At 37.6% G+C, this 26,021-nt stretch overlaps 1 protein-coding gene across 1 annotated transcript; it reads right to left on the minus strand.

Annotated features, from left to right (window-relative positions):
• Nucleotides 1-9,651: 9,651 nt before the first annotated feature.
• Nucleotides 9,652-25,180, minus strand: LOC110042005 (uncharacterized). Its single transcript, XM_089294592.1, has 7 exons — nt 24,820-25,180; nt 24,477-24,594; nt 18,748-19,101; nt 17,639-17,756; nt 13,078-13,123; nt 10,829-10,958; nt 9,652-10,173 (listed from the first exon to the last, which is right to left on the minus strand). Exons 1-7 carry the CDS (start codon nt 25,164-25,166, stop codon nt 9,658-9,660), a joined length of 1,629 nt encoding a protein of 542 aa, XP_089150718.1. The 5' UTR covers nt 25,167-25,180; the 3' UTR covers nt 9,652-9,657.
• Nucleotides 25,181-26,021: the final 841 nt, after the last annotated feature.

The raw sequence follows: 26,021 nt of genomic DNA on the forward strand, positions 1-26,021 counted from the left end.
AGGTCCAGGGCAAAGAAACGAACAAAGATTTATAACGTACGCACACAGCCATTGTTCTACTCATTAAACCTTTTGTTTGGTGGCGTTCTCGTTGCCGTTGCCGTCATAGTTTGCTTAATTTAAGCTCTCAATTACGAACAAGGAGAAAAAGTGATCACTCGGCCAAAATTGGCCTCATTAATTCATTAAATAGATCAAATTTTGCCCCCACAAGGGACTGGAGCTAGCATTAGCAAAATAGTATATTAGCTAGAATTTGAGCCCGATGTGCTTTTCGCGCCACGCGGGTTTACGAACTCAAACATTTGCAGAAATTTTGCGATCTTTGAAAGCCCATTTTTCCATAAAAAACACACCCAAAGAGGCCAAAATATTCCACCATTAACTAAGCTTCACGAGTCAATTTCTATCCAGCATGATGCCTTCTCTGCGCAAAGTCGTATGTTAGCGAGGAAAAATGTAAACAACGACGTAAACAAAGATCGCTTTACACACTATAAAAAAATATTTTTAAAAATTAAGAGAAAAATGTAAGCTGTTACAGAAGCTATGTCACAATTTTAAGTCCTTTTTGTCTGATTTACACCGAATTACTAGCAATAATGATAAATATTGCATAAAACGTACAACAGTTTTTAAAGACATGTTTCGGCATGCTTATGCCATCTTCAGTTTAATAGAGTGACTAATGATACGTGACACAAGTTATATACTACAAAATATGAATAAATTATTTACAATATGCATTACAAAACAGTGGAAACGGAAATTACAGAGTTAAAAAGGTGTTGAAGTGATGTAACTGTTTGTTAAGGTCAGGTTTGTTCTTACTAATATAAAAGGCTTCTTTAAGTTTAAGATCAATAGAGCTATTCGCTGAGTCTAAGATGCGAAAACAAGAAGGTGTGTACATGCCCCTGCATGAAGAAAATTGAGAAAGATGTTTAAAAATATGCGAGTTTTTATCGCTTACTGTATGTTCTTTAATCCTGGTAGAAAAATGGCGACTGGTTTCACCAATATAACAGGAATTACATCCCGCACAAGTAAATTGATAAACTACCATGGATTTTAGAGCATCAGGAGTACGATCTTTAAAACTGAACATATTCTTGATTTTGAAAGAAGTAAAAACTAATTTGATATTAAGATCCGTTTCACAAAAACGTTTAAGTAATTGCCGTAGTTTGAGTTCCGTTATTCTAGAGTACTGGCCGATAAAAGGAAGCTTAAAATAGCGTATATTGTTTTCATCATTAACGTTGCGGCTTTTTTGATCAGAAGGCTTGTTAAGATACCGCTTGAAGGTTTTTTCAATGATGTGTGAAGGAAACGAGTTACGTTTTAGAGTGTCCGAAAGCTTGATCAAATCGTTTTCAAAACCGGAAGAAGTGTTGTTGATTTTATAAGTTCGATCAATGAGAGTACGGACAAGGCCAATTTTATAGCGAAACGGAGTGAAACTAAAAAAATTTGTTAAGAGACCAGTGTAGGTTTTTTTATGAAAAACTGAAAAAACGCAGTCATGCGAAGAGTTGTCAATTAGAACATCCAAAAAGGAAAGTTTACCGTCGTTCTGTTTCTCGAAAGTAAATTTGATGTTGGGATGTTGAGAATTGATGAATTCAAAGAAAGACATGGCATCCCGCTCATTTTTAAAGACGCAAAAAGTATCGTCAACATAACGTAACTTAAACGTTTTTGTGAAACGGATCTTAATATCAAATTAGTTTTTACTTCTTTCAAAATCAAGAATATGTTCAGTTTTAAAGATCGTACTCCTGATGCTCTAAAATCCATGGTAGTTTATCAATTTACTTGTGCGGGATGTAATTCCTGTTATATTGGTGAAACCAGTCGCCATTTTTCTACCAGGATTAAAGAACATACAGTAAGCGATAAAAACTCGCATATTTTTAAACATCTTTCTCAATTTTCTTCATGCAGGGGCATGTACACACCTTCTTGTTTTCGTATCTTAGACTCAGCGAATAGCTCTATTGATCTTAAACTTAAAGAAGCCTTTTATATTAGTAAGAACAAACCTGACCTTAACAAACAGTTACATCACTTCAACACCTTTTTAACTCTGTAATTTCCGTTTCCACTGTTTTGTAATGCATATTGTAAATAATTTATTCATATTTTGTAGTATATAACTTGTGTCACGTATCATTAGTCACTCTATTAAACTGAAGATGGCATAAGCATGCCGAAACATGTCTTTAAAAACTGTTGTACGTTTTATGCAATATTTACACCGAATTACTTTCAAAGTGAACAAAACGTCAGCAAAAAGTCTCCAAGTTTGAGAAACACCATGAAAGTATTAATAACCACAAATAAACAAGATATTAATGGCTACCACTGACGAACATGAAGACAAATTTCAAATATATGACTTTTCAAGACGCGTCACTGTTATGCGGTGTCAATTTACTCCTTCAGACCAATTATTTTCACAGGTGTACGTCAGTATAAATGGACGAGAAAAAGAGGCATTTGGTGAATTATTTCAACTCTTCGGTTAGAAAATAAAGTGCGCAGCAATTTACAATGTCCTAAATCAACATGTTTCTGAACCATCGTAAAAACGAATCAGTACATTTTTGTGCTATTTCCAGAGGTAAAAAACTACGTCACACACTTTTACGTACCACTTCTCATTTCATGCTGTCCGCATGTTCAAATTAAGACTTGATTATGAAAAACACTACAAAGTTATAAAGATATAAAAAGAACGCCTCTTTTCCCTAACTGTAACTTGTAAGATTTCTGATGTTGCTCATGTGTTCATACTTTTTATATCGTTGTTGAAAACAGCAGTCGAAATTCTCCATTTGAAAAAGCAACCAAGCATGGCATAACCAGGAACAGAAATAATTCACAGATAAATTTCAAATCATCGTCAAAAGCATTCGAAAAGGGATCCAAAAAAATTCAAAATTCAAAAGGCTCAGCGTACTAAAGTTTACAAATAGCTGTATACAAAATATTTCTATTCGTGGTCTGTAAAGTCAAGACAAGCATCATCCTAATTCTGCAGTTTCTATGTGAGCATTTGAAGACTATATGGTAGGAAACGGTTCTGTCATGTTTCAAACCTACAGTGCATTATTCTTCGTCCGGAGAGGGGGGCGGGAGCAAAAACTCATCCCTCCCCTTCTGAGTACTTAAGCCATGTCAATGATACGTTTACTTAGTGCAGAACATCCAAAGTTGTTCATTTTGGGCGACGGCACATTCATTTATGGCGTCACATGACAAAGGAATTCAAAATCCGCCATCTTAAGCTTCTAAATGAGAATAAGAATGCTAAAACTATAGAAATAATGGAGACTTTTAATCAAAACTATCATCAAAGCTCAGGACTTCACATTTTCCGCTGAGCAGCCTTGGAAAACATGGTTGTCAATTCAAGGTAGCGTCAAATAGCGATAAAAATTGTTAAAACAGAAATGTTTTCCACGACAATTTTTATTATCTTTTTCTCAGCTCGTGAGGGGGCGCAATTCAACAAATCTTGCAATCTGATTGGTTCCTGGAGTGGGCGGAATTTTCTCATCCGGACCGCCACAGCGGGCGGAATCCGTCGAGTTGATCTATTTTCGTGAACGAATTAGCGGTAATCTTCAATCTTTCGCCCTTTTTACACTTCCATAGACGATTAATCAACGCAAGTTTATCTCTGTTCACCTTTAAACAGCAAGGAAAGTCACTGTAAGTAAATTCAATTGAGTTTTTTGAAGTTGTGAGAGTTTGTTTGGCTGTTTGTGACTCGCCGCTGTAATGGCTCGTAATCCTGTGTGTCGCTCTCTGAACAATTTTAAGTAAAAAATAAAGCAATTTCAGTCGAGTCTACCTCTCTGATCGTTGCTGTAATTGAGAGAAATTCTGTGGAATACACTTAACGAATTTCTTCGCTATCTGCTATTCAATTTACGGTAGAAAAGTCTGATTTCGAGCGATTCGCAGCGACTGACAGAAATTGTTTTTGTAGTACAACTTCAAACTTTGCACGAAATTTCACACCGCAAAACACTTTTGGAGAACTTAACTGGTGAACTAAATACAACTAACATAAAGTAGTTCGTAATGAATCTGTTCTTTAACACATCTCTCTTTGTCTAGTATCCGAGTTACCCGCTCGTTCGCTCGTTAGAATTTTTTCAAGTACGAATGGTTTGTAGACGGCGCGTAAGCCAGTTCAACGACAAAGTTGCGTAAACAAACCCACTTGTACGCCAGTTTACCGCAACAGAAAAAGATAAACATGTTATTGTCCGGCTTAGGGTCGGTCCGTATAGTGAAAAACTGTGACCTCGGGTTTGAAAATGCTGCCCGAGGTCTGCGGCCTCGGGCAGCATTTTCAAGACCTCGGTCACATTTTTTCACCATACGGACCTCCCAGCCGGCCAATAACATATATGTATCTTACCATTTTTGGGCATTATCCGACATAGGTTTGAAATCAACCGCAATACTCTTTTTTTCCCGACCCCCTCCACTCCTACCCCTTCTAGTGGCCCCCATACATATCAGAAAATTTTCCGCTCTGACCACTTAGCTGGAGTTCTTTCTCGGTAGACCCTACTTCAATTCCAGGGCCACGTTTGTAAATAGCCAACTGCCCATTGCCAGCTGGGATTTTCAACGATGTTATGTTCATTGCATTATTTGCTTCATCATTTATTTCCATTGGCCCTGAAAAGCCCCATTGGGGGAATGGTCAATTAAGACATTTATATTTATATTTTTTACAGATCAACAATTTCCGCGTCAAAATAGGTAGAAACAGAGCAGAAATGTAGGAAACAGAGTAGAAAGCAGGCTTTATGAGCATCTTTCAGCAAACACATAATCTTAACAAGACGGCATCTGATTTCGATTGAATATTAAAAGAGGCGTCACAATTACAGAGCATGAACTGATTATTATCAGCAAATCAAATCTTTCCTTTCTTCAAGTTAAATTCCGATCACGTTTTGGAAACAGTACAAGTAAGAAAACGGCTAATATGTTGGAATGAGAGCAACTAAGACAATGTTAACTTTGGGCATGTGCCCGATTTTTCTTTCAACTGTTCAACTTTATTTTGCGTTAGTGGACATTTGTCCGTACGGCAATTCCTTTGCTTCCGTCTTACCTCGACAATCAGCTTGAAAAGACTGTATTTAACATTAAGAAGTCTTAGAAAAGGCAGCTATTAATTTAATTTCAAAAAGGTAATTAACAAAATATGAAAAGCCATGTGTACGTACAAGATTTAGAAAAAGCGTCCGCAAATTTCAACAAAGGCGATACATTCACAAGTTTCTAAAAACGTTGTCTACACTTTAAAAACAAAAACGAGCACAAAGGGGCGAACTCAAAATTCTCAAATAAGTTTCTGCAAATCTATCCAGCTCAAAAGAGCGTGAATAAAGTTTGAAAACCACACCTACATATTTCAAACAAGGTCTACAACATTTCGAAAAGATCCATACTAATTTCAAAATCATGGCAAGAGAGTTTCAACACGACGTAATTGAACAAATTTCAATCCAACCTAACAGACTTTAGAAAGTGTCACAAAAATATAGAATGGAAACACGTCTACATATTTCAACACCCATCTTCATGATTTCCTGTAAGGCGTCTCAAAAGTTTCCAAACAGACGTCTTAAAGCTTCACAGAAATGACCTCAACTCTCAAAATCGTGCATAATGTTTGAAAAAATAATCTCAAAATTTCAAAACCTTTGACGAGTAGCAAATGCGAAATTACAGAAAGAGGCATCAATGCAATCATGACTTTATTTAAAGCAGGATTGAACCTGCCTTGTTGTTCTGGTAAATAATCACATAGTAATGTATTTTTTTTGTCCGACAGCCGAAAGCATTAAAAGCATTGTGAACTTCCTGGTGGCAATGGTCTCTGATCATGACTTCTCAAACTGCACGCAAGCGCGTTAATAAAATTTGGTTAGAATTTTAACTCATAGCTACGAAAACGTCGAAAAAAAACCGATAGCTGAGGTATCAGCAGCCATTGCCAGACACTCGTTTTAATACTCCACTACTTTGAACTATAAATCAATCAATCGAACCTACCTATAATTTTCATCATCCAGCCAATGCCATCTTCGTTTCCAATTCTTCAAGCTTTCCGTGGAAAACTGTCCTTCCTTTGCCCCTGAAGAAATATGAATCAGTAATTTAAACGTTTAACTGTACATTTGCTGTCTAGTGGGGATAACTGATAACGAATTTAAAGCTCAACGATGCTTCTTGATATATACGTACTTCGCGTTTCTGTTTTTACTTTTGTATTTTGGCGACTATTAAAGCTGGAGGCGCGCTTCGGTGCAAATTTAATTTTTCATCCTATTTTCAACAAATTTCGTGGACGTTAGATCTGATATAGGTTTATTTGCGAGCAAATGTCCTTTTGATTAAGCTTATTACTTTATCGGATCATTTAGGCTTATAATGTTTTTCTTCTCTTTCTTCAAGGTAACTTTCATTCGCGATGTGAAACTGTTATACCCTATACTTTCGAAAGGAAGCCATTCCAAGCTACCTCCCACTGGGTACAATCCCCCTTATTACACCTCCTAACCCCTCCCTTCTAACTCGTTGACGAAAAGATCGGTGACAAGAATGAAAAAATTGGCAGCCATAGATATTGCCTTGATGTACCCCCAAAATCTCAGAATTGAAATGACATTAACAGAAATGCATGAAACTTAGTACGGAGAATTGATGCTTTAAGGTTCGAAACGAAGACGATAAAAAGAATGTTTGATCTAAAGTCTGATCGAACGTTGAAGAATCGGCATTTTAATGTTTTAAAAAGACATCTCTCCATTACCTTGTGTGTGATTGCTCCACTGAGATGAGGTAGCCAATCTTCATACAACGTGAACATCATCCAGGTATCTGAAAATGTAAAGAATATCGTGGTGAAATTCTCAGTTAGTGTCACAGTAGGCTTCTGAAAGTAAGTTACCTTTTACACAAAACAAAACAAAAGAAATAAATGGAGAAGACTCCAAATATTTAATGTAAACACTCCTACCCCCACTCGTCTCTCTTCACGTCCTCTCCGTACCCGAAAACAGACAAATTGAACCTTTATCTGTACTTTTTCGAGCAAGGTGATGCCCAGATCGTCAGAGAAATTATATGGAATCTGCGTCTCGAATTTTATGTTATCTGTCTAGCGATATCCAAATCCAGACTCTCAGCTTAAAATGTATGTACCTAGCTTTTAAAAATAAATAAAAAAATCATTAAATCTGGCGTACATCATATGGTCATCATCCAAACTTCTTTCGTCATCGTTGTACCCAGTCTTTCAAGCTGGCCCATCCTGCAATACGATGCCCTTGATATGTATGTAAAGAAAAGAATACTGATGCTAAGATTTATTTAATACATTGCCAGCCCAGAAATGGTACTCAGAGATAAAGCTGACAAGAATATGTGAACATAGGCAAATAGTTTACCGATTAATCCGAAAATAATAATTCGATTAAGTCAGGGTTGTCAAAAAGGACGGAATTATGTGCACTGATCTCGCTTTAGTACGTTTTGAGCCATGTTGTTATTCCAGGTAAACAACTTTTAAGCACGTAAATATAAACTTCGGTTTCGACGTAGTGGAGCAAACCGTTTTCAATTCGTAATTGCATCAAACGGTGAGAATATTAAAAAATAAAGAAAAAAAAACTTCTTTAAACAACACTGCACAGAGAAGACTAAATGTAAGGAAACTATGGCGAGTTACCTCGACACTGCGGACGGTTTGCTCGAAAGTGTTCATCTCCTCTACCAATAGCTACATTAACCACTTGTTCACTGCCCTTTCAGTGCACGGTAAGGCAAAGGCCTCCTTTTCGTCGTTTAATACACATATTTTCCAAGCGGAAACTAGTTTCTTGAAGATTATTGATGAAGAATGAACACAACTTTACTTTTCCTTCACTTGGAAGTTGCCGCGTGCAAAGGTGAAAATGAAATATGAATAGTAATGAGTGAACGTAATTTGAATTTCAAAAAGTTTCACCAAGCAGTAAATTTGCGGGAAGACTGGAGCGGTTTTTGGCTGCTTATAATTCCCAAGCTTTTTGTGCCTACAGTCATAAACTCTGCATGATTCAGAGGAATGCGCCTGGATAGCTGCTAGGCTTATTTTCAGTTTGGGCGAATGGTAGGGTGAGGTTGTTTTCAAGCCCATTGATTGTCTGGTCGATAATTACTAATGATATCAAAAAAAATAAGTGTTGACACCACAAGACTCAAGGATAATTCGTGAAAGAGATCCACATGTTTTACATATACATCATGTAGTGCTTATTTCATATCAGGAAAAAGAAACGTTAACTTATGGAGATCATGAGTGTTAAGCTAACTTTTGTCCTTTACTTGTAACCAAGTGAAGTGAATAAAATTGCTTCTCAACTTGAAGAGGTCCTTCAAGGTGTTCTAGCTATATAATTCAGTTATAGTTTTTCAATCGTGTTTGTATGTCTAAAGTAAATCTGCCAATATTAACATTAAAAAATAAATCTGTGTCAAGGTCTAATTTAGATTTCGTTCGACTGTCTTCAATGTTTACCTGACAAAAAATGAGTTGACAAATGCTGCAATTGAGTTTGTTTCTTTAGACATGGAGAATTCCTTCTAAAATCTAAGCAAAGTAAATAGGAATGACATTTGTGACACTAAACAGTAACGAACGGTACAGTACATTCGTTTAGATAATCGCGAGATTATTGTAGTTTCTTAAACTCTCTATGAAAATTTCAGTTACTAAACAAAATAAAATAGTTCAGGTTTTAAACCTATAGCCATGCAACTAAGTGGGAGTCAGTATACAACAACTTGTTTCTCCCTCTGGACCAGGCCTGTGCCTGAATCACGTGGCCTCCACTTGAGGATTATGTGACAGATAATATGAGTGTCAAATAGACCAATTTCGGTATAGTAAAATTCAGCCTAAACGATGGACCTCAGTACGAGGCTCCGGGGAATTACTATGGAGTTTGTGGGGTTTGTTTCCCAGAGCCTCGTGCTGAGGTCTACCTGAATTTTAATACATAGAAATTGGTCTATTGTGAATGATTCTTATTTACAGACTTTTAAATAGAAAAGCCAGTGTTATGGTTTCGGTCTGAGAACAGACTAAACAGCGCGAATAGTATATATATTAAACTAAAAAGATTAAAAGAATATTATTTCTTACCCAAAAAAAAGTTATTTTAGATGAATTTGAAACGAATAGCAATGGCTTAAGCCTTTTGTCAGTTGTCAGTAAATCTAACTAGAAATGTCAGTCGTCAGTTAACTTTTAGGATATTTACTAACTGTCAGTTAATTTTTTGTTGTTGTCATTTGTGAGTTGCCAGTTAACCCCAACCAAACCCTTTTGTATAGGTCATAAGGAAAACAGACTGTGTGGTATTTGGCGCGATATCATAGCTAAAGGATCGTTTCATTATAAGTTAGCAGTTCACGAAGACAAAACGCAATTTTATTAAAAACAATTACTATTTTTATCCTTATTTACTGGACCAGGTGCTTTACGTACGTAATGTAGTAACCTGTTCGGCTTCGTAAAAGAGAAATAAAACCCTCCCGCTAATTTTTAATGTTTTGACATTTTGTTTTTTGTTACAACACCAAGATAAATCCCATGGCTTTGATGTGTGTGTGTTCGTAACCATGAGAAGTCTCATTTCCACAAGTATTGGAGTCATCTTGTTTCCCGCCCGTACCAAACCCAATCCTAGAGTCACAGGTTCTACAGTGGTTTTCATTATTACCAAGAATGCCTATTCTTGCTTTAGGACGGTAAATCTCTCCAGAACCTACGACATTGAATCCTTCCTGGTTGCAGCTGGATTGTAAAGAACCCTGTGAACCAATCAGCGACTTCCACGTATCACGACCCAGCGAGGTAGGGCGGTAATTTCCGTCTGCGATTAGTGAATACAGAGAACTGGCTTGTTTGTCGATGACAGTGTACTTCATCTTGTTGTTGTTCCTCGTACCAAGGCATACCTTGGAGAAGGGAGTGTTCCAGTAGGTCGGTAACTTGGTCTCTTTTGTATTAAACCCTAACTTCCCTTCATCAAGGTTGAAAGAATTTTTGTTGCTCCATAGATCAGAATCAAAGTGAAAGTTTCTCTGTATTTTAGTAAACATATCTAATTAGACATTTGTGTCCGTGAGGTTGCATTAAATGCAGTGAAACCCTACATAAAAGAACCGGCCAAGGTTTTTTTTTTAAGTTAGCCTCCATAGGTTCTTATATAAATGGTGTTTACACTGAAATTAGGCTACCTAGGTTCTTAATCAGGTCCCTAATTTTTAGTGCCCTGTTTTACAAGGTTAACTGATACACTCAGTTGGATGTGATGCACAGCTATGCATGTATTGACAGTACAGCATTGTGGCCTTATAACACTGCCAGTGTTCTGGCTAGGTTTTGTTACCTTTTTTGTATGCGCTGTATTATATTAGAAAAAATATATATTGAAAATAATAACCTGTATTGAGGTTTTAGGCTACTATGGATCTCATGTGAAGATTTTAGCTTAACGGGTTCTTAGATTAAAGATTCTTATACGCGGGTGTTTACTGTGTCCCTAACACTCTTGCTGTGTTTGGCGGGCTCCTAAAGCAAGTCACAGTAAAACGATATGTTAAATAAACAGTGTTTACAGTGACTGTCTAAAAGCTCCTAGGTGGAAGTCTACACATCTATATAACGTAAGAGTGTAATAGCAAGAGTTAGAGTAAGACTTGAAATAGAGAATAGTAAAATAGAACTGGGAAATACCTGTGAGCCATTCATCTTCATAACCAGCGTCCATCCACTTCCCCGACATGCACCAAGGTTGTTCATGCGACAAAACACAGGAATCTTCTCGGAACCTATCTCAAGTAAGTAGGCTTTGTTCTGTCTGGACCTAGCAAGATAAGTTAATCTTAGCAACGCATGTCAACGATGGTACCCGTACAGTCTTTGTAAATTTGGACATTAGTTACCACATCTCAGATTCCCTAGCACATGTGCTTATTAAGCTGTTCAGCCCCGTGTTATCTGGACAAGGGTGAGGGAACAGGAAAATATATATATATCCTCGTCAGCTGATGACTCGAAATAACTTTGAAATGACGCCTAAAACTGCCAAAAACGCAAAATGACCTTTTAGTAGACGTGAAATAACTTTTCAAAAACGTGAAGCAATCTTGAAACGGCCGGGAAATAAAGGAACCTGGTCAGAAAGCTGATATAACATTGAAACAGGAGGCAACATGAACTTGCCAAAAACACGATTGATCCGGCAAGTTCTTGGGAAGAATTTTTATAGAATATCTGGAGGGCTAATTGAGACTTATGTAAATTGTCAATACAGTCGAACCTCCAGTAAGCGCTTACGGGAGGTGGTCTTTTACAAGAGCTTATAGACCATGTTGGGTCAAACTTTTGCCTCATTAGCAAATGGTAGCTGCAGAGACCCCATGCGCCAATGCCATCCTAAATCCATATAATAACTTTTAGTTGTCGAAAGATTTAAAAGTCAATTCCGAGAAAAAATTTGTACTTCCCATTGAGAAATTTCTACCCAGGATTGCGTTAATGTTACAACAAGTTATTATCCAATATCCGCTCTACTATCTGTCAAGTGGTCGCTCACGGGAGGTTAAAAACAAAAGAAAATTTCAAACTTTAAGCTTCAAAAGTGGTCGCAGTCGCTTTCGAGAGGTGGAGAGGTTCCAAGTATAGTGATTTAATTTGGAAACTTTTGATATTTTGGAAAACTGGTCGCTGAGGGGAGGTTGTTACTTACGAGAGGTGGTCGCAACCGGAGGTTCGATTGTACACAATCTGTGGGGCTGCGTCTTATCTACATGCCCAGCCTCATCTTGAAATGAATTTGCGGTGGTGAATGATGAATTGCTGTATTGTCCTTTTTCAAACTTCAGTTACATATTTTGTTATTTTACTATTTTAATTTTAATTAAAATTTCAAAAGAAGCATTAAAATACTTCTTTTAAAATTTTAATTTCCCAAAGTTTGTTAGTCTTACAGTTTTGGTTCTTACTATCTATAATTAGTAGAATTCTACTAGTATACTAATGCAACTGCTGTAATCTGATTGGCCGAGCCGTTAAACACTATCAGCCATTAGTCTGCAGTGGTTGGAGGTCGTCTAGGAAATGACGACGTTTTTTCCGTTTTTCCGAAGTTTGGAGAAAACTTTTGATGCAAATGGATAATTAAATTCCTGAGAAGTCTAAACGAAGGACATTTACGGTTTCTTGACTTTTAAAAGAGTTGAAATTATTGAAAAAACTGATGCACACGCACACAACTTCAATTTTAAATGACAATTCAATCCAAGCAATTTTTTTCAGGCGCAAAACTTAACAACACGTCAAGAAGTAATTGGAAACCGTTATTTGAAGTAAATTTTAATAAGAATTCTACTAAAACAATTAGCCTTCGGCCTCCTCAACTATCACCTCATAGAAATCTCGAGCTCATAATCTAATTGTTACAGTCAAACCAAGTGAAGCGTTCCCCTCAAGATTACATTAATAAATTGATTATTTGAATATTCAACCCGCTAGTTGTTTCAAGAATGCAATAATAAATTGATTATTGGAAAATTGAACCCACTAGTCGTTCCAAGAATAGGGCTAATGGGTTTAATGTTAAAACAAATCAAGTTAATGTTGATTTTTGAAATGACTAGCGAGTTCAACATTCAAATAATCAATTCATTATTACATTCTTGAAACGATTAGCGGGTTCAATATTCAAATAATCAATTCATTAATGTAATCTTGAAGGGTACGCTACACTTGGTTTGACTGTAATTAGATCCTGTTCCGATTTGGTTTATTATAATTGCAATTTGGTATTTTCAGTTATACAATAAATTGAAGACATTTGCTCTTCACTTGTAAGGTACCGTAACGGTTTGTAAGTTGCAAAAAAAATGTTCTACCAAAGGCTCTCTTGACTGGCATGTTCATGTTCGTGTTTTAATCGACATATCTATGCTATACATACTTACGAGTTATCCTTCTCATAAATGTCTTTGCACGTGGAAAGTTTAGAGTCTGCTAAATCTAGAAAAAGAGAATATTCCCTGTGACGTCATTCCGAGCCGAGAAAAGATATTTCTACGTGTTATCCATCAAAAACCATATAATAAGGTGGACGTATTTCCCGTTTTACCTTCACACCTGTCTCCAGTCCAAGGTGGTTGGCAGGAGCAAGAATAGATTTGTTTTTCGTTGTCAGGCAAACAAGAACCGCCATTGAGACAGCTGGTGATCACACATGTCTGAAAAAATAAAACGAAAAACAAAAAAATTGAGAGCAGAGAGAGTTTAATAACAATAATACAATAACACAAGCATAGATTCAAAACTGTCTTTTTTCAAAAAAAAAAATAATAAAGTTTACATTCACTTTTATATATGGGGATAAAATTAAACCAAAACACTGAATTTACAATAATTTGTCGCGAGGTAATGAGCCAACAGCGACCGATTCAAACGCCCCTAAAGTGGTTTCTATCAAAGATTGTAAAGTTTAATTAAACTGTAAAACCCCCAAGCTAATATTAAAGCAGAAATAACAAAAGCAACTCTGCTTCCTGTCAATTCTCAACGTTACTTAAAAATATTGAATTTTCACACCTGGAGTACAACTGCAAGTGACGGGACCTAAAACTTGAACCAACCAAAAGACGGGTGCACGAGCCAGATATTCAAAAACTCTAATATCGGTTCTAAAGGTGTCTATCTTTTTGTACTTCTCTGAAATTTCCTCCTTGGTGTCATTTATTTCGCGGAAAATCGCTCTTAAATTTACATGAAACTCTTTAGTATTTGATTTAAACTGAGCTTTTGGACTACCGAGGTACACACTTTTACAAATTCAAACATGGAATAGTACTATATAGCTAGTAAAATGTCACTGAGAGTGATTGAAGAAACTAAAATAACAAACATTGTAGAACCCCATTTTCGTCGATGAGAATAAATGTACGTTATTGTTTATCATAGTTATTTACTTTGCGAGCCGTTAAAGTTCTGCGAAAGTATACTGAAACTGTATATTCTTACAAGAAATATACAAAGCTCCACATCACATATAGGGAGGGCTAGCGCTATTTTTGCGAAAACCACTCATGCTCTCCAGACTGACTGTACGAATTCTAAATTTTGCAAAAACTACAGACGTAAGAGTATAGTGATCACTTTCAGACAGGATGCGAAAGTAAAGCCTTGACGCGTTTGGGATTTGGTGTTTCGGTTGATAAGGAAAAAGAAACCCGAAGAAATACCACGAAATGGTGAAGAAGACGCTTGACGACTAATTCTTGAGAAATAACTAGCTGTTACCGACTAAATTGAATTCAGCGAAAAGTGGCGTCAGTTTATCATATATTTGGTACTAAAATTACCATTAAAAGCACCGAGAAAGTGTCTCCCAGTTGATCTTGCAGCCTGATCTTGGAACTTGCAATGGTCGGTACTTCAGTTTCCTAATTGCTTTTATTTGGCCAGATTTATCTTTTAAAAAGAATATTTGATTTAGAGAGAAAGGTACATCATTGATGCATGCTAATTCAAATCTAAAATCACCACCTTTCACAAATTACCTTTAACAACATCGAGAAAGTGACTCCCAACTGCTCGTCAAAGTTGGTGTTTTCGTTGTGTTCGTTCAGTTCACAAGTTCCTTTGCCGCCCTTCTTGGATGACATCATATAGTTTGTAGAAGTCTGACACAAAGCGTTTCTCATACATTGTTGGCCGCATGATAATAAACTGAGAGAATCAAACTGTCTGACAACGTATCCCTTAAGCTGCTTATTTTCCCACATAGAAAAGTACGATGAATGATTAGACACTAAGTTTGATTCAGCGCAGTAAACAGCCGAAGTTTGAAACAGAAAACATGTTACTGTGACAACTTTTAGACATAGCATTGTTAACCGAGGACGTTTGTGAGTACGGAACGGTGGTCAGTTGCCATGAGAAATCCTCCCGTTGCTATCCTAGAGGTCACGTGACGACGCTGTTTTCATCACGGAGGGCATCAGCAATGTATTCAAAGTGGGATTTTCGAATGCTCGCTGTGAAAGAAACGATACTTTTTGAGGCCTGTTTTTGACCAAGGAGGTTAGACGCCTTTTTAGTTGCCTTTCAGCCGTAACGGCACAAAATAGCTCACCGAAATTTGGTACATTTTTGCTTAACAGCGACTTACTAGTACTCAGTCTTACTCACTCTTTCTCAGAGGCGGAAACGTGCTCATGTTACCATTTCCGGAGTTGTTGGGACAATGGGAACAATGTTTTACTTAGGGTACTCTACTGTAAAGATAAAGCCCACAAAAATATAGAGGAAAATGTCCCCAAAACCCTCCCTCTAAGGTAAAAAATTTTGCCCATTTTTCGCTATTTTTACCAAGAATGCCCTATTACTCAAAGTCAAACATGAAGTTCAGTTTTAATGGCGTCGTTTTTCACCAATTTCCTTTACTTAACCGATACTTTACTTTTAATAATATTTGAGCCCGTGTCGGATATCGTAATTAAATTTCTTAAGATCGTCGTAATCAACTCGGGAATGGTCAGTAAATGTCGGTTATCGACGTTAACGCAAGTTATCCTTTGAATTGCATACATACAGACCAAGCTATTCCTAACTCAGACGTCCAGGCTCAGTGTAGCATCACCATCATATTGAGAATCGCACTTGCACTGAGAGGGTATTTCGTCTAATCCTTCAAACACAATTCGGGACCTTTGTAAGCGAGCCACGAGAACAGCGCCAAAAATGTCATGAAACAACAGAAACAAAAACTTTATTTACCCGTACGTCATTTGAATCGGGGAACAAACAATCAGATTTTTTTAAGCTGTTGTACATAATGCATCAGCTTTCTCTTCGGTTCACAGCTTTTCTCAAAACGAACAACAGCGAAAACAGACTTCAAGACGTAACAGTTAGGACCATCTTTGTGCAGCGTAATAAACTGTGACAAATGACGAACTACATGCTCAATAGCTTTCATTTGAAAGATAAGACACTAGGGCTGCCTCCAAATACGTAAAGTTGGAACCAACCTGGACAAAGTAATAAACCGTACGACATGAATGCACAGCTGAATAGCATATCTTCATTTGAATGGTCGCACACAAGGGCTTCATTCTCGGACTCAAAATTTCGATCACCTCGTACATTTAAAAAACCAGAGCGCAATCTCGGACAACAAAATGACGATAACATCCTATGTTCTACATAAAAAGAGTCAGTCAGTAATTATATTGCGTATTCTTCATTGCGCATTGCGCATTCCTCATTTGAATGGTCGCACACAAGGGCTTCATTCTCGGACTCAAACTTTCGATCACCTCGTACATTTCAAAAACAAGTGCGCAATCTTGGACAAAAAAATGACTATAACATCCTATGTCCTACATAAAAAGAGTCAGTCAGTAATTATATTGCGAACGAAGTCGTGTTAAAAAAGTCTTGAAATGACATTCATTTCATGCAGCTATAGAAGCCGATACGTCGTTAGGCAAACATTGAACAGATTTCTTGCTCGGCCTTTTTACCAGGTGAGGACCAAATCGGGTCACCTCACATGAAGCTTTTCTGACAGAGAACAACTGGGGCTCTACTCTCGTCTCCGAGACTGCAGGGCCTGTCATTCCACTTTCCTTGTTTGTACGAGGTCGCCAGCATGTGGACACACTTCTCATTAACACTGTTCGGTTCTCCATTTGCCCACGCAGAATACTGACCAGCTAGTGGAGTGTCATCGATCCAGTAGAAAACATTTTCAGCCGACGATTTTCTGTAAAGACCGAGCCATGCACCCCAAAATGTTTTCGTTTGTTGCTTCTTTAACAGTTCAAGAATAAAGTTATTCTCATCTTCTGATCTAACTATGGCGAGGTCTCCTCCCAGATTCTGGCAAGTCATTTGAGCGTCACTCCATTTGTCGGTCGGAGTATCGATTAAGTAATAACATGAAGTTCCATGAAGGACCCAATCTTTTGGACAACCTAATCGGGTTAAACACAAGGAGCATGTATATATATATATATATATATATATATATATATATATATATATATATATATATATATATATATATATATATATATCCGTTTAGAAATATTCGAACATTGGGGAAATATTCTTGTGACCTTGAAAACAAAATATTCAAAAGTCTACGTACTGGCGTTTCGTCCTGTTTGCCCTAGGTGAGACCTGAATGCGTGTTTGACCCCTAAGCAAGACTACCGTAATCACGGACCTTTTCCCATGGGAGTCTCTCCCCCGGGTTTCAAGCTCGTGACGACAGAGCTCAACGACAGTCAAGTAGTTTGCACATGGCAAGCCTCCGATGCATGACGCTGCCTCTAATAACGTTCGAGTAACAAAAGAGGCATAAAAATAACATAGCACTTACGGCGAAACTGCAACTGACAGGTAATTAAAGTGACACTAACCGTGACAACAAAACGCGCCGCTTAATTTTAGTTGCAGTAAAATTAAAAAGATTTGAGCTCAGGAATACTAATTCAATTAAGTTATCATCACCTAATTCAACTTCGCATCTGTCTCCAGTCCAAGCTGGTTGGCAGGAACAGGAAAAGGTTTGCTTTTCGTTGTCGGGCAAACAAGAACCGCCATTGAGACAGCTGCTGATCAAACATCCCTAAATAATAACAAAAAAATTACCGAAAAAGAAAGAAAGGCAAAATTAATTAAGGTAGCGCTATAGGTAATCAGTTATCGCGTTGCGCGAACTAGTGTTATATTTTAAAAGCTGTTTTTAAATTCGTTTTTACACTCTGTTCCCTCAAACTTATCAAATGCAATAAGCAGTGGTGGAATGATGCTTCTCAATAATCTCTGTTAATTAACAACATGGCTTTTAGTCTTGAATAAAAAGTGCCTAAACAAATGCGTTTTTCAACGTTTGTTTCGCTTTGTTCGTGCTTTTCTTGACTTCCCCTTAGCGAAATCTTCAAAATTTTTCGCAGCACATCGAATCCAGCAGGATACACCACACCAAAACACACACCAAAATACTGGTCTTGTTTTCGTTTCTTTTTTCTTTTTTTCTTTTTTTTATTCTTGTCGCAAATTTAGTCTTTTCCTGCTGTGGAAAAACTGATCAGATATGTTTCCCTGATCTCCAACTTATAAAAGTAAAATAGTTTTTTGACAGTCTGCCAAAATTTACCAAAGAAACCTTTCAGCGCACGCAGTTTACAAAAGCCCTGTCCAAACGGGAAATGTTTGGCGATCAAACGCTATCAAGCATTGTTTGGTGACCAAACATGTTGATGTTTTATTGAGTGGCCAAACAGTATCAAATATGTTTGATCACCGTCCGAACGAACAAAACGTTTTACAGCGTTTGATCAAATGTTTGTCAACGTTCAAATCTTTGGTCAATGTTTGATCGATCGTGTTTTGATCAACAACATTTCCCGTTTGGACAGGGTTTAACGCTTTCGTCCTCAGCGCGCGGGCGGTCGTAAAACTATAAATCCTTAAATCCTTGAAAATTTTTGAGCGCATCTTGCAATGGTCAGCGCTTCAGTTTCATAATTATTTATCCGGATTTATCTTGGAACAAGAATATTTTGGTTTGGAGAGAAAGATACTGTTAATGCAAACTAATTCAAACCTAAAATCACCTTTAACAATATTGAGAATATGACTCCCAGCTGATCGTCAAAGTTGGTGTTGTCATCGATGAGTGAGATGTCGTGCTTGTTCAGTTCACAAGTTCCTTTGCTGTCCTTCTTGGATGACATCTTGTAGTTTGTGGAAATACACCAAGCGTTTCTCATACATTGTTGGCTGCACGATAACAAACTGGGAGAATCAAACCGTTTGACTACGTATCCTTTAATCTGCTTATTTTCCCGCATAGCTAAGTAAGATGAACGATCATAGGCGAAGTTTTCTTCAGCGCAGAGAACGGCAGAAGTTTGAAACAGGAAAAATATCAATACTTTTGTGCACGGCATTATTAACCCATGTAGGTGCTGAATTTGAACTTCATGACATATAATTTTACCTAGCGGATACTTCACTACATTTGCGCCCATGCGAAATATGGTAATAGTGACTGGCGGCGGACTCCGAGTCATTATCACCAATTAGATTTTAGCCAATTAGAGTAAGCGTAAAGTTGACGCTGGAAAACCACTCACTTGCGAAACTCAGCCTTTAAACTGCAATTTTTTCAGTCGTTGAATCGTCACAGAACGAAAACTGAAGTAATGGAAGAAGTTAGTGGTCAAAACTCAAATTTGGGGCTTAAGGATTTGGACAAATTGGAAGCAAAGGCTCGGGTGGAAAATACGGAGAGCCACTTTGTTGGGAATCAAAAAATCAAGAAATGATACGACAAACGAAAGCTGAACGTTGACTTCTACAGACTGTTTTCGATATTTTAAAATTCAGGGACTAGACTTTTTTCGACATATTAAAATTCAGCTTGGCAGCGAGGCCTAGAGGACACAAACAAAGGGAACAGGCCACTTTCGATATATTAAAATTCAGCTTAGCTACGAGGCCTGGAGGACACAAACAAAGGGAAAAGACAAGGGGGGAGGGGGGTGGATGCCACCCCCCCGTAAGGTTTTTTCAAGGTTTTGAAAAAACGATTTACTCTAAGGGGCTTAAACTTTCAGTAGCTGTTCCTTTATTCTCTGTGGAAATTTCGATATATCAGTTGTGTGTCTATCATTTTTGACGTTGCCGTGGCAACCATCAAATTTAATGTAGGTCTGACCAAAAATAAACTCTAGTATCATCTTGTAGAGCAAGCTCAGGGCTATCTAATAAATGTAAATTTATTTCGCTCTGCCTTAACAGAACGAAAACCAAGAGGTGGGGGTTCTATCCACCCCCCTCCCCCTCCCCTTGTATCACAGTGGGGGTATGAGTTAGCTTGTACGTCCAAGGGTTGAAATTCAGCTTGGCAGCGAGGCCTCGGGGACACAAACAAAAGGAAATTGAATGATCATGTTTATTCATTTCTTTTGTTTGTGTCCTCTAGACCTCGATCACAATCAAGCTGAAGTTTAATATATCGAAAGTGGCCTATTGAAGGGCATATTTATTCATTTCTTTTGTTTTTGTCCTCTAGTCCTCACTGTCAAGCTGAATTTAGTTCATAGAAAGTGGCCTATTGTGTAACATCAGGCTAAATGAATTACTTAAGCTTCGAAATTCTGTACTGAAGTCAAATCGGAAATGAAAAAGCCCAACCACTAACACTAAGTACTCTCACAGGTGTTCGTACTCTCACAGATAGCTTTGTGAAGTGTCTATTATTTTTAGACAATTTTCACCATTTTTTCCTGTAATTTTTAAGAAGCTCACTGGATTGTGATGATTCTTTAATAGCTTGTTGAATCAACATTTACAGGATGATTTGAAGTGATTTTGAGATCCTTATTCACTTGTATTATTAAAACTCGCGTTCTTGAAATCATCTGGTCTTGCATATTGATAATAGTGTTAATGACATGACTTTTTTCGGGAATATTGTATATTTGCGCCCTTGTAGTGTCACGCAAATGACACAATATTCCCGAAAAACGTAATGTTATTCCCTTATTTACGCCGCAGTTTAACTGACTTTGATCTTTAGTGAACTCTTGACTACATCTAAGTTGTCCCTGAAGAGAAAACACGAGCTTCACTCTATCCACTCGGCAGCCTGACGAGAGCAAGCCAAATATACTCTTTAATCATTCCGCGAACGTTAACTCCAACGTTTCAAAAGCGTGTAGTTCGAGGATCAAACTTTCCAGAGCGCGATATTTCAGGCACAATTCCATGTAACCTCATACATTTATTATTCAGAGTTCTTTGATTTGTTCACGGGAAACAATGACCTGAACAGAATTTCCTTTTTAGTGCAGAGTGCACTATTGGGATGGTTATGGGGGTTGCCTGCCGCTAAGGAACTAAGGCGCTATAACGCTATGGCGCTATGGCACTATGGCCCTATGGCGCTAAGGTGTAAACTTTAATGTTTGTTTAATTAATTAATTTCAATTAATTAATTAGTCTAGAGGCAAGGAAGTAGTGGGAGTAGGGTGGGAAAGGTACATGTGTACTCTACGTAAAACACATTTCATCGCCGTCGCTTAACTTTGAACATCGCTAAGCTATATATTTGTTTCAGGTAACCCCTCGCTCTCCTTGTGGTACCATTCTTCTTAGAACAAAACTAATTTACCCTAAACGCATGCGTAGATTAGTTAGGGTTCGTGGCTTCTATATTAGGTGAAGGATACATTGCATACGGAATCACGCACAAATGTTGAAAGGTTTTCCTTATGGTAGAGCTCAACATGTAAGACGCATGCGTTCTAGCATTGTTAGTGTTATACACTATCTTCACACGCAGTATTTTATATATCGTGTCATGTGACCAAGGACGGCAGTTATTTTTCAGGTAGCGCCAATTGTCCCTTTTTATTGCAAAAGTGAAACGTTACTGTGGCTGCGTAGCTTTTAGAATTACAAACAGGTCGGTTCAACAAATATCATCTGCTGTTTTCAATCTACAATAGTGTGCTTGTCAGGGTTCAAATATATTGCTTCTCCTTAGCGACTTGTTTATTTCTTGCCTTAATTGTGTCTGTAAGAGAGATCAAAAAGTTCTCAAGTTAAAGGCTTCAATACTCCGCAAATTGTAAATTTGTAACAAAAGAAACCAGGAAAATGCTCAAATATTGCTGCGGACGCCGTGGCACCTAATGAAAGTTCAAATTAATTTAATCAGTCTTTCAGGAGACTCATTCATATCGGCCAAGTAGCGCTGTTTATCTTCAATACTTTTCGTTGAAAAGCTTCTCAGCCATCAATATCGTTGTGTGTTAATTTTGAATTGTTTTATTGTTAACAACAAAGGTGGCAACAGAAAAAGAAAGTGGTATTTCGTGACTATCTGATAATTAAATTAGTTCTTGTTCATCGGTAAAAATTTGCATTTTTAGTAAAACATCGTCTCTGTTCCGTTTCTTCATCACTACATCAGATATTTAACTTTCTTTCATTTATCTCCAAAAAACAAGGACATCTTCCGTATGTTTTGGAGAAAACAGGGGTTTCATATTACATGGCTTTGCGAGGAAAACAAAAGTATCAAGTTACAAAGTTGGCGTGAAGAGCTAAATTGTCACGTTTGCTGCTTCAGCGTATTGTTGAATTTAAAGTGAACGAAAATCAACTTAAAGCACCAGTAGTAATTAATTTGTGCGTAATGTTTGGACCTTGAATGAAAATACAACCTTGAAACATACACACTGCAAAGGGGAAAAGCCGTAGCAGACTACCAAGGTAGACACAAACCGGAAGTGAACCGAGCAGGGGTGAGTACTTATGGGACTACTATATCAGAGCTATCAATTGCGCTCTGCACTATCTGAGATTGTCTCACTAGTTGGTATTACGCGCCTTTTCTTTCAAAGTCCACACCTAGAAACTACATCTCCTTTTCCCAAAACCTTTCTGATTTCAAGTCTAAAATATGGAAAATCGAAGAAAAAGTAGACTTTTGGCTCAATAAACAAAATATACTAGTTTGCGTTGTTGTTTCACTCAAGAGTTATAACCGCTTTGTATATACACAATAAAGAAAGTCTTGGACAATAAATTGATCAGATCTATAAAACCTAAAAATTACGAATCAGCAACAGTATCTTGTCTCTGTCTTCCTTCTGTGGAACTAGTGTATACCTCAGTTAAGAAATCACATGAAATAACGTTTTTATTATATAGACACGAGTGTTTTACTGGAAAATACACCACTCATACGTAAAATTCATACGAAACTACATCCGGGACCCAAGTGTCGTATTATCTATGTCCTCACTAGTTAGGATATTGATGACGTCATTTCCCGCTTTTTCACAGTCATTTGTGCAAAACGTCAGTTTATGTATGGAATAAAATAAAAATTACACGGTGGCATGAAATTGAATTTTAAATTATTTTCTCGTGTTAAAATTTATGGCGAGCTTAAGCAAACCACGACGACGACGGCAACGAGAGCGTCACCAAACAAACGTTTTAACCAGCAGAACAATGGCTGTGCACGTGCGTTGTAAATATTTCTTAGTCGTCCTCTGCAAAATAGTAGGGAGCTTAAGCAACGGCGAGGACGACTTCGAGGACGACGACTAGTAAAAACTGAATTTATATTTTACAAACGAAATACGCGATTGTCTAGATCTGTTGGGTACGCCAATGGCTCTAAAAACGTGCTTAAGATAAATATGCAACGACGGCGTTCAAATTCCAACTGGAAATACGAAAAACTAGCCGTCCTCGTCCACGTTTCGTAGACGACGTAGAACTTGGTCGTTTCACGTTGTTGTTTTGCAGAGGACGGCAAAGAAATGTACAACGATTTATAACGCACGTGCACAGCTATTGTTTTGCTAATTAAACCTTTTGTTTTGTGACGTTCACGTTGCCGTCGTCGTCGTGGTTTGCTTAAGCTCCCTAATGGAACGTGAAGTGACCAAGTTCTTCGTATTTTGGAGAGCGTGAACCACAATGACTAATTTTTCGTATCTTCCTTTAAAATTGAATGCCGTCTTTGCGTATTTATCCTGAGTAAGTTTTTAGAACGATAGGCGTACTGAACAGATCTACACAGTTGCGACATTCGAAAGTAAAATATAAATCCATTTTTAACAAAGCGTCGTCCTCGGCGTTGCCGTCATCATTGCTAAAACTCCCTATTTAGGAGCTCAAGCAACGACGACGACGACGCCGAGGACGACGCCCAATCAAAAATGAATATATATTTTACCAGCAAAATTTGCAATTGTCTAGAAGGATTGAGTGAGCCATTGGCTCTAAAAACGTGCTCAGGCTAAATATGCATTGACAGCGTTCAATTCCAAATGAGAATACGACAAATCAGCTGCCATTGTTCGCGTTCCTCAGACTACGCAGAACTTAAATTCGTATAAATTTACGAGTGGTGTATTTTCCAGTAAAATACTCTTGTCTATACAACAAATGCTAGTATAGAAGCTTAAAGTTTGTTTAAGGCAAACAAATTTCTTGCTTAGCTTTTAAACCAGGTGACGACCAAAGTGTTCACCTCATAACCACGTGAACCTTTTCTGGCAGAGGACAACTGGGACTTGACTCTTTCCTGCGTCAGAAAAACTGCATTCCCTGTCTGTTCGATCTAGGGTTTTTCAGTTTTCAGTTACATGACAGTTTTGACAAAGAGCCTATCATATTTTGCAGCCGACGCAAAAGATCGCCTAGAGACGGAGAAGATTTGTCAAAACAAGGAAGCATGATTACAAAGGAAAGTAAATACTTTTTACTGGTGTTTTACCGCTATTTAAACTGAGGCACAGCATGTAATTATTACCCAATCTAACTTCACATCTGTCTCCAGTCCAATGTGGTTGACAAGAGCATAAAAACGTTTGCTTTTCTTTGTCAGGCAAACAGGAACCTCCATTAAAGCAGCTCTTGAACAAACATCCCTAATTAATAATAAGAAAAATCCGTCGCATATAGAAATTCAAATATAATATATATTAAATGAAAACCCTGAGGACCATTGGAGATGAAATTTCAGTAGCAATCCCTAAGATATAACTTCTTTTCTTAATTGCATAGGCCAGAATTAACACTTAACAGGAATATATAATTCAGCCGTTTGGCGAAAACCTGTCATTTGTGGTAGGCTAGATTAAATCCAAAATCACCTCATACAAATTACCTTCAGCTTCACAAAGAAAGCGACTCCCTGCTGATCATGAAAGTTGATGTTATCGTTGATGAGGGAGATGTCGTGCTTGTTCAGTTCACAAGTTCCTTTGCCGCCCTTCCTGGATGACATCTTGTAGTTTGTTGAAGTACACCAAGCGTTTCTCATACATTGTTGGCCGCACGATAGCAAACTGGGAGTGTCAGACCTTTTAACAACGTATCCCTTAAGGTGCTTATTTTCTCGAATTTCAAAGTATGATGAACGAGATATAGGGTTTTCTTCGGTGGAGAAATCGGCGGTAGATTGTAACAGGAAGAATAACAAAACTTTCGTAAATCCCATCGCTAAGAAAAGTTGACGGGAACTATAATATTCTTAATATCGTAGAGATATGTCAAATTACACGCTGTATTATGTAACTGAGAAATCAGTTCATAGTGATAGGCGGAAAGTAGGCAAATTTATTCGTAAATTTTTAATTTATTTTGCAGTTCACTACAAATAAAAACATTTGGGAGATGGCCTGTAATCTTCATTTGAGCCCTGATGATGAAACGAAATACTCGGCTCCCTAAGACGACGTGAACGATTGGTCGTTTTCAGTCGGTATAATCAGTTCGGTGGTGTTCGGTTGTCTTCGGCAACCATCGTTTAACAGGTGCTCTTATTTTCCATTCGGTAAACTAATTTTTGTATTAATGTCATCGCTATTAATTTAACTTGTTCAAAACTAGACACAGCCATAACATCAAACGAGATAACATTGGAGATATCAGCCTTCTTATTTGTAGTAAATTTGTGACTATTCGAAGCGACGAAAATTACCTTCGAATTTCTTGGCCATTGGTTGGTCAAACTGTAACATTTTTCGGATAGTTCTTTTATAAATACAAAAGAAAGATATTTCTTCATCCCTGTAACCAGAAATTTCGTAAAAGGCGATGGTAGACCCAGCACTTAAGTAAGATGAACTTCTTCGATCCGTTACATATTGGCGGGCCGCCAACGTCACTCCAAATAGGCGTTCTCGATATTTTCCAAGGTAGAAAGAACTGGAACTTTTTAACATCCATTTCGTAATTACGGCCCTAAAACAAGACTGCATGCCAAATTTCAGCAAAATCGGTTAGGTATGGTGGCTGCGATATTTTTATTTGGCCCGAAAATAACAGGCTCCTGCTTTGGTCTACTCTCTTT

The sequence above is a fragment of the Orbicella faveolata genome, unplaced genomic scaffold (assembly GCF_042242905.1).
Source record: "Orbicella faveolata isolate gen_17 unplaced genomic scaffold, um_ofav_v1 contig_25, whole genome shotgun sequence".
Lineage (NCBI taxonomy): Eukaryota > Metazoa > Cnidaria > Anthozoa > Scleractinia > Merulinidae > Orbicella > Orbicella faveolata.